The sequence below is a fragment of the Hirundo rustica genome, unplaced genomic scaffold (assembly GCF_015227805.2).
Source record: "Hirundo rustica isolate bHirRus1 unplaced genomic scaffold, bHirRus1.pri.v3 scaffold_126_arrow_ctg1, whole genome shotgun sequence".
Lineage (NCBI taxonomy): Eukaryota > Metazoa > Chordata > Aves > Passeriformes > Hirundinidae > Hirundo > Hirundo rustica.
The window spans coordinates 16594-25993 of NW_026690217.1; the positions used below are offsets into that span (position 1 = coordinate 16594).

The 9400-nt window shown below is 47.7% G+C and overlaps 1 protein-coding gene across 2 annotated transcripts; it reads right to left on the bottom strand.

The window, feature by feature from the left end:
- Window positions 1–545: 545 nt before the first annotated feature.
- On the bottom strand, window positions 546–5111 carry LOC120747645 (uncharacterized). Of its 2 annotated transcripts, none has more exons than XM_040053669.2 (6): window positions 4927–5111; window positions 4767–4826; window positions 4223–4573; window positions 3434–3509; window positions 2925–3011; window positions 546–2201 (listed from the first exon to the last, which is right to left on the bottom strand). In XM_040053669.2, exons 1-6 carry the CDS (start codon window positions 5099–5101, stop codon window positions 1754–1756), a joined length of 1197 nt encoding a protein of 398 aa, XP_039909603.1. In that variant the 5' UTR covers window positions 5102–5111; the 3' UTR covers window positions 546–1753. The 2 variants fall into 2 exon arrangements, with proteins under 2 accessions (XP_039909603.1, XP_039909604.1); XM_040053670.2 differs by having other exon boundaries at window positions 665–2201; window positions 4223–4570.
- Between the last annotated feature and the right edge of the window lie 4289 nt (window positions 5112–9400).

The following is a 9400-nucleotide window of genomic DNA, read 5'->3' on the forward strand; positions in this document are numbered from 1 at the left end:
CTTTGATAAACGAACATTAAAAACATCACCGGGGGCGTTTTCCCTGAGCAGTGATTCCAGCCTAAGGCCTGTGGTGGGAAGGTCCCAGTTTCTGGCAGGGTTGGTGCATTTAAAGGTGTGTTTCTGCACTGAGGAGGTTTTGGGGCAGTTCTGCTCAGTTTCAGTGTATTTTCCAGGACTGGCTGCACTTTCGGCTTTAAGTGACCACAGCAGTCCTGCTCCAGCTGCTGCTCAGGTCAAGGTCCCTGAGAAGGAGAAATCATCACCAAAGTGTTTGCACAATAGTTAGGAAAAGCATTTGCACTGGGAAAACAGAAGGAATATCTTTAGTTGTTACTTCTGCAATTTAACATGTCTGTTAGAGACATCTGATGAAAATAGTCGCAGAAACATTGGCAAGTCCTATCCAATCTCCCTCCAAAACCAAAATGCATCACAGCATTAACCCCACTTCAACGGATAAGCTCAAAAAAAGGGCTGAAGGTGGGGGAAAATTCTGAGAATAACACCTTTCTTTTTTTCCCTTTCCAATCAGTTCCTCATTTCGCCAATACATTTATTTTACATTATTATTTCTCATGTAACTGTGAGGAAATTAAATACTTGAAAACACAGCAAAACATACAAATTAAACCAAATGTTTTGATTAATGCAAACCCACTGGCATTTCTTTTCCTGAATAATTTAAAAATTAAGCTGAGAAAACCAATTTCTTGTCTGAGAAGCCTCAGTAAAAGGGAATGTTTGGTATTTTGCAGCACTTCTGTTAAGTGCTGGACTGGTGTCAGCATCTCATTCTTTTAACGCTTAGAACAATTTTAACCCGCCCACACTCCAGCTCTGAATTATTTAGGAAAAGATGTGTCTTTCTAGACCTTCTTTATAGCCTCTCAGCAAAGTGTCTGGTTGTACTTGGCATTTCTTATCTAGGATAAAAATACCGTATTTAAATATTAGTGACAGTGTCCACAATATGTACATCTTTGAAGAAAAGTTGGGCCATATTTTGTCCTCCATGCCTCACTCTTGTGTCATTAAAATGTAAGGGATTTCTTCTGTATGGAAATAATTGGATCTTGAAAGGAAAATTAATGTAACTTCCACAGGTGACCCCTCCTCTTGTTCAGCAGGCTTTTGTTGGGGAAGACAACTCTTCCATAAGGCTACATTTTAAAATAGACAGGAAAAAATCAAGTTGTTTTTTTTTTCTGAATGTTTTAAGGTGTCGTTTTAATGAGTCTACCTTTCCGCTACTGCTGGAAATAAAACATTCACTGTGAGGAAACCGTAAATATTGTCCCACAGGCAAAACGAGGCAACCAGAGGCAGAGAGAGAGAAGCCACATTGGGTGACACAGTCTGTCTGCAGCTGGATCCCCCATCCCAAAGCCAACATTTCTGCAATGTGGATCAGGGCTGCCTTCCTGACCCATTCTTGGACACAAATGGAGCCTTTGAGCACATCATCGGAGTCACAGAGGTGATTCCATGCAGCCACAGTGAGGTTTGCACATAGACTGGATGAGAAAGAACTTGTAGAGCACAAAAACCAAGCCAAGCTGGGCCAAGTCCCTGCTCGGTTAATGCAGGCAGAGGTTTGGCAGTGTTTGAGCTGTGGTTAGCACACGGTTCACTTGGGCTGGCTCCTTGGGGGAAATCTACGGAGCAGCAGCTGCTCCGCTCATCTTTCCTGGGAAGGCTGCTCAGGGATACACACGGGAATGGCAGGAGGAGACGCCAAATCCCCCACACCTCAGAGGCATTCTGTCTTGAACTTCTGCCTCAGGGCTTTCTGCACGTTCTGGATTTTCTCTGTGATCACGGTGTCACTGAGGTGATCCCCAAACTTCTGCTTCAGCAGCACCCTGATGATTTTGATGCAGCGTTCGTCCATCATGGGCTTCGCTTCCCGGAAGGTGTTGCCCCTGCGCCCTGTGATGGAATGGCTCTGGATGTAGTCAGAGGTGAAGAGTTTGTAGAGCAGAGTCTTGCAGGCTGTGCTGATTTTCTGGTCAAACCTGATGGTCTCTTTGAGCTGCTCCTTGGTGTAGCCGTTGAAGAGCTCCACTACCTCACATGGCTGTCGGTGGGGCTCCTCCTGGAAGGACAGGGATTCCAGCCTCTGCACCTTCTTCTTCAGAGAGAGGACGTCCTGTTGGAGGTCCAACACCATCCTCTCCAGCTGCTCTATCTTCTCTGCCCTGAAAAATTAAAGTTGCTTGTGTAAAGGCAAGAAGACACCACGTCCTCACTGTGGATGTCACTCCTCCACTCAAGCAGTGATTAGATGCCTTCTGCAAGCAGGGCAGGATGACTCTGACAGAGTATCAGCCCTTCCAACTATTCCTGGGTGAGGAGTAAGGCAGGAGAGAAAAATGCCATGGTCTGGACTTTTCAGTGCTCAGGAATGTTCAATTTAACCCTCAACTCCCCCTTGGCATGCATACATGGAGACTTCGATGCTCAATTTTCTTCTCAGTTTTAAGGAAAGACATAAAGCCTGTCTCACAAGTCCCAGGACGCACATATTTGTGGTATTAAACAACAGACTTGTGGGAAATGACAATACAAGAACTATAACTTGAATTTTTTAGGCACCCATTTCTTTGCACAAAAACTGTCCCTAGCATTACTTCATCACTGGATACTGGTCTTCAGAGTAATGAACAATAAACCATGGAACACACAACGATGTTTTGATCGTTACAGGCAAGAGCTTTGTAGTTTCTGCACTGTTTTAGAGCCTTCTTGCGTCTCTAAATCCAAGCACTACAATCAGAAATACCTGGCTCGATTGTAAAGAGACTCAGCAACTCTGGGGTTTAAAATTGCCCCACTTTGTCACCCATCTGTGATCTCACTGCTCACTCTTGTAGTGAGGAGGAAAACACAGTTAGGAACAAGTGCCTCCTTTTGCTAATTACCTTTCCACCTCACCAGGACCAAAATTTTTGTGAGCCCTCTCGAAGCCATCCGTCTCTTGCAAAGTGTCAATCTTCCGCTCTTCAAGGCTGGAAGAAACAAACAAGATAAATAACTCTGCCACAAACAGTTTTGTGCTCATATTCATGTTCATTCCTGAGGAGAATTACCTGGAATTCAAAGCAAAGTCAGTTCTGGTTTCATTTGCAACAAGAATAAAATAGATTGAAGGGGAAGATGAGGGGTTCTTCATGTGGGCAAACTCCTGTGCATCCCCCTGGCACACAGATGTGAGGGACCTTCCAATGACCCACCACAGAATCAGGACTTCAGAGCACAGGCTCATTTCTCTGCTGTATGTGCCCACACAAACTCCTATTAACTTTGGTGCTGTGGGTTTAACCTCGATGAGCATCCACTCAAAGCAAGGACTGCCAGAGAACGGAGACAGAGTGGACAGAAACCTGTGGTGTGAAACATTCAGGGTCCTTACTGTGCTTTCAGGTGTTACCTGTTCAGACAGATCTGCTGCTGGCACGGGGACAAGATGCCATCTGATTTCCTCTTCATTGGAAGAGCAACGTAATCTGCAGCAGGGGTGGGAGACAAGCTGAAGAATCACCTTTGGAAAGGTCCTGAATCCCTCTGTCTCCAGAAGAGATTATCTAAGCACCCCTGCTGGATTGCATGGCAACACGTTATTCCATCTGCATAAGCAGTGATCCAGACAGGCTCTCCAGGACTGATCAATGGGGATTTGTTATTAGAAAAAGGCGGCATCTCAAGGGCTTCTGTTCCCAGTGCAAAAGATATGGTGGGGGCACAGCAAGCAGAGCCAACCTGTCTCTGGATGCTGCTGTTAGTCAGCAGGTAAATAAGACACTAGCATATTTTCATAAGTGCATTTAATGGGTGTAGTAGTGGGTGGAAAAATAGGGAAATAGGCAAATCTGAGAAGGTTTGACTAATGGAGACACGGGGCTTTTGGGAATTTCAGTTATTCAGCAGGCACTAATTCAGATTGTCTTTTGACTTGGGGGGAAAGAACTGCTAGCCCAGGAGACAGAGCTGGTGCCTGACTAAGCAGAGACCATATGCAGGCATCCATGCAGGCATCTCCCTTTGGACAGCCCTCCTGGAGGAGATCTCCCAGGTGGAAAGGACCAGGAAATGCCATCTCTAACCTCTGGAGCCCTGAGACAAAGCCCCAGAGTGAAGCAGAGGTTTTCTGGCTGCTCTGCAAGTTCCCATCCCACCCTGTCACTCAGGACCAGGCAGCAGAGCCAGAACCCAAGGTTACCTCTGGCAGCTGGACCAGCCATGTCCTCTTCACCCTGGGAAGTCCCTGGCGCTGGCATGGCCATGGTGATGAAGGCAGATGGAGGTGTGAAGGTGCTGGCTGGGTGGGAGGGAGCTGCCAGGGGGTGGGGGCTGCCTGCCATGCTTCCCAGGACACGTCTGTCCTTGAGGATGGAGGAGCTGCTGGCATCGTGGGGCAGGCTGGCCTCAGCCACCCTCAGCAGTGGCTTTGCAGGATAGGTCTTGTCACTGGGGTATTTCCTGGATGCATTCCCTGGGGTCCATTTTGGAAAGGTTTTCCTGGATTTTTTTGGTGGGGATGGCATCACGCTGTGGACAGCTGGTTCCTCTTCTGAAAGGAAGGGAGATGCTCAGGATGTGCAGTGGGGCAGCAATGTCATGTATCTCCCACTCCCGCTCGGTGTTTTGTACACTGATTGCGGTGATGTGAAATTAATGATGGGACAAGAACGTGCTCAGCATCCTCCCAACCTGAAAAGCCCCATGGAAGTAAAAAGGTGAAATGTTCAAAAGCCCCTACTCACTTAACTTCTCCAGGAGCTGTCGATCTTCCAGCAGCTTCCTCTCTAAAATATCTTTATGCTCTGTAGGTAGAGAAGGTCTTTCAGCAACTAAACTCCCTCTTGGAAGGTTTCTCCTGAGCAGCCCCAAATTGCAAATCCACGCCAGGGGGGTGTCACTTACCACTTATGCCTTCCACCACGCCCCAGTAGAGCCCACTGAAGCCGGGGCAGCGGGCCAGGACCTGCTCCCCCACCGTGTAGAGGTGGAAAGGTTTGCGGGGCTCCTTGATGTTCTCCATGTTGATGACCCTGCTGCCATCGGGCCAGCTGATGAGCACGTAGAGCTTGGCTGACATCAGGGCTGCCCACCTGGAGCAGAGGGAGCAGCATGGGAGTGTCACCGCAGGGGTTTGGGCTCTCCTGTGGTTGGGACTGTTCACAAGCTGCTCTTTACCTGAGGCAGCACAACCTGCAGATATAAAATACTTGGCCCTGTATTTTCTCTGTTACTTTCTCTTATTTTCTCTGTTCCCATCCCCACCCTTCTGAGCTTGCCTCATCCTAAAGCCCTTCAGTTAGGTCTGACTGAGCACAGCCAAACATTCCTTCAGTGCATCCAAGTGTCCCTTGCAGTGACAGCCATGCCAGGTCTCACCTGGGATCAGGCAGGGCCAGCCCTCACGGCAGACACTTTGAGCAGATGTTGAACAAGCCACTGAGCAGACACAGGCTGGTTCCTCTGCCCCTGTGAGCCATCACAGCTCAAATGACTTCAGTGCATCTACAGCAGTTTGCTTCAGTGCAGGGCTGTGTCTGTGTGATATCAAGGCAGTGCAGAGAAGAAGCTCAAAAAGACCCAGGGGTATTCCAGGATCATTCCTTTGCCTGTACAATTATTTCCCCCAGTAAACATCAAAATGCTTTGATAAGGAGAACAGAAAATTCCCTTTATTTCACCCATGGGGAAACTGAGGCACAGACCAGTGATAGATATGTCTAAGGCAGTCAAGTAACAAAGCTGCAAGGAGCTGGACCCTGAGTCCTGGCCCACTGCTCTGCCCACTGAGGGGTCTCTTTCTGCCCCTGGAGCTGCAGACTCCAATCACTGGAGAAACTGGAGAGCCAGGCTGGTGCTGATTTCCAAAACCTCCCATGCCAGAGGAGCAGCTGAGGAGCTGACGGCTGCTGAGATCAGGAGCAGTTTCTTTCCAGCTCCTAAGGGCCCTGGCAGAGCATCACCTCAGTCCTGCCTGCTCTGCCCGGCAGCAGGATTTGGCAGAAGGGTTCTGGGGGCAGGGCTGAGCCCATGTGCTGGGCACCAGGCAGAGAAAGGTCATGGTGTCCAAAGAAGATGGGAGGGAGCTGGGACAAACAGAGGAGAGCTGGAGCAGAGACAAGCTGGCAGGAAAGGCAGCTAGGACCCAGTTTATTCCAGTTTCTTGCTTTGCCTCCACACCCCCACTAAAGTCCTGCCTGGATTTGATTCCTTTCACTTGGAAGGTCCAAGTTAACCCTGGAGAACTTTCTCCTTCCCCACTTCCACCACCATCAGCTGCAGCAAAGCTCCCTGCAGGAGCTGTAACTCTCCCCAGACCTGCCAGTCTGCCCTGCTGGCACAGTCTCACACTTGGTTTTCTCCAACCCTTTTCTCCTGACTGATACACACCCTGGCATTGATTTTTATCAGGGAGCTCCATATACAAATTATCCGGGTGCCTGTCTCCCCACATCCCCTTCCCTGCAGCAGGCAGCTGCCCCCCAGCCCTCTCCCAAAAAAAAGGGAAGGCTACAGAGCAGAAACTGGGATAAATGCATAGCTGAGCCTTCTCCCTCTCAGAAACAGAGCTCCGCATCCCAAACAGCAAACAACCCCAGCCCAAACAGCTCTCTGGAGGGGTTTTCCTTTAACATTTAAAGAAACCACACTGATCTTCCTTCCCCAAACCAGTCGTTCATTTACCCTTATGAATGCAACAAAACTACACGAACACACAAACAGAGAGAGGAAAAAAAAAGAGAGAGAGATCACAATCCTGATACAACAGCAACAGAGCTGCTCCTTGCCTGGTTAGCACTGCTCCAGGTGTTGAGTCTTGCAAGATGTCTCCTGTCTCTCCAGGTCTCTGCTGCCTGTTCCAGGTGAGGAGGTGACCGGACACTTCCTTGCCTTGGGCTTGTCCCTTCACCACAGTTCCTTGTCAAGTCTCCTTTGTCTGGCTTGGAAAGCTCCCACCTGCTGTCCCCACTGCAAAGGAAAAAAATGAGCTTTTGCTTTCTTTTTTCCTGGTTGTTTTGTTTCAGCATTATTATTCCTGCTATTTTCCCATATACATATATTTTTCTTTTCCTTAGCTTGTATCAGGTCTGTTTCTTACAGGGAGAGAGAGCAGAAGAGAAGAGAAAAAGCCTTGGGTTTTTTGGAGCATGAATAAACCTTGCATTTCCATGAGTTATTCATGAATAATTCATGAAAATGCATGATTAATTCAGGTTCATGAATTATTCAGGAATAATTCTCGAACATTCCTGGTTAATTCATGCTCACACAGCGAGTGAGTCAGGCTCTAGGGCTTGGAGAATTCCTTTCTCTCTGAGACAGGAGAAGAGAGGCTTAGAGAAGCTGCATTGTGCACTTGCTGTTTGCTGTCTCTGAGAAGAGAACATATTTTTGGGCCCTTTTTGAAACAAGGACTTTAAGAAAATTGAAATGCCTGCAGCCTTCTGCCCACGGAGGAATAGCACAGCACCAAAAGGAGAAAAAAAAAAGGGGGGAAAAAAAAAAAAAAAAAAAAAAAAAAAAAAGGGAAAGAAATTGGACTTGCTCACAGAGGAAAGCCTGGCAGCAAGTTTTATTCCGTTTCAAGGCATCTTTCTCCCCTCACCTGCAGACTTCTCCCTGGTTAAGATATATCTCACTGCTTCAGTTTTCATCTGCTGTGCAAAAAAAAAGAGACCATCCACATAGGTTCCTGCTTGAGGAGTCAAAGGGAATTCCCATGCCACGTGCCCATCTGCCCCCATGTGTGCACAGTGTCTTCTCTCCAGGACAAGAGGAAACAGCCCCAAGTTGCACCAGTGGAGGCTTAGATTGGATATTAGGAAAATTTCTTCACCAAAACGGTTGTCCAGCACTGACACACACTGCCCAGGGCACTGGAGTCACCATCTCTGGAGGGATTTAAAGGAAACATGGATGTGGCACCTGTGGACATGGTTTGCTGGTGAGCTTGGCAGTGCTGGTGGAATGGGTGCACTCCATGAACTTAGAGAGCTTTTCCAAGCTAAAAGATCCTTGCAAAGATCCTTGACTCAGTGTCCCAGCCAGAGTGAGGACTGGTTGTGGCACTGGGCTCAGCAGGTCAGGCCCGGTGCTTGCACCAGTGCAGACATCAAGCTGGCCATGCACAACTCTGTGTTCCTCCCAAAAATATCACTGCTGCAGCACCTGGGTTCCCTAATGCTGGGCTTTTTATCCCTGCTGCATGGAGAATCACATGGCATGGCAAGGGATGGATCCCATGTGGCATCCAGGCTGCCATGATCCAGGCTGGACACCAGCAGGGGAAGGTGCAGTGGGTTGTCTGCACAACCCAACCAGCCATCCTACCCCAGCCACTGGATGAGGTGGAAAAACAGCAAGGGAGTGACTCCAAAGAGCACTTGTCTGGTTTATCTCAGCCAAAAACAGCTCCGGAGGTCGTTGGGAGAAAGGGAGAATTCAGGTGTTCGGGGACACATTAGAAAAGGACCTTGATCATATTCTCAGAGTAAGAAAAATTCTGCATCCCTGATTTGCAATATTTACAGCTAAAAAGTGCACCTGTCAGCCCAGGTAAAAGCAGATGTTCAGTAGAGAGCTGATTGGGATTAGGTAACAAGCAGATATGAATAGAAAAGCAGCCGTATGTGACTTCTGTGTAGTTCTGAATGATGTTGCTCAAGACTGAGAGCTGCATAGTAATAAGAAATGGAAAAGCAATGACAGGGAGAGAAATAATAGAGATACACAACAATAGAGATGAGATTGGATTCTGGTTTGAGCCAGAACTTGGTTCCAATAAAATCTGCCTGGGAAGAGGGCTGGCTTAAACTAGCATTGTTTGCTTTCCTTTGAAGAACAACAATATCCAAAACATAACAGATGAATATTCCTGGGGTAGAGGTTGGTAATTCAACTGCAAACCACAGGAGAGGAAGGATTGCAGGAACCACAAGAGGAAGACAAATTGTATTCTCATCAAACAACAGAAAAGTCAAGTGCCTGTGTATAAATGTATAGTGTTTGTGTTGAATTATTCCAGGAAAATGCGAGTCTGAAGTGAATCCCAGGTGTTTGACTTCATGAAAATTAGCAAGCCCTGATTAGATTTCCCTCCCAGTCGGTGAACATGAAATCCCTGGGCAGATGCCACAGTTCTAGGTGTGGGTATAGTTACTGTATTCAGGAACTTTTCCTCTGCATCTCCCATTTTTTTTTTTTTTTAAAACAAGCCCCACATCGCGGCCCCCGGTGCCAGCACACGTCACCCTCTGAGCTGCACTCGCTGAGATTTATATTTCAGCCAGGACTGAAGAACAAAGGCTCTTTTGTGATCTTACCCAGAGATACACCTGGGGAACAGCATTCAGCAGATGTTTGAGCACTGCCGGGTCTT

Coding starts and splice junctions, on each gene's coding strand:
- LOC120747645 (XM_040053669.2), bottom strand. CDS start 5,101: ATGTCAGCCAAGCTCTACGTGCTCATCAGCTGGCCCGATGGCAGCAGG. Junction 3,012..3,433: donor CAGCAGATCTGTCTGAACAG/GTAACACCTGAA, acceptor TGTTTCTTCCAG/CCTTGAAGAGCGGAAGATTG. Junction 2,202..2,924: donor GGTCCTGGTGAGGTGGAAAG/GTAATTAGCAAA, acceptor TTAATTTTTCAG/GGCAGAGAAGATAGAGCAGC.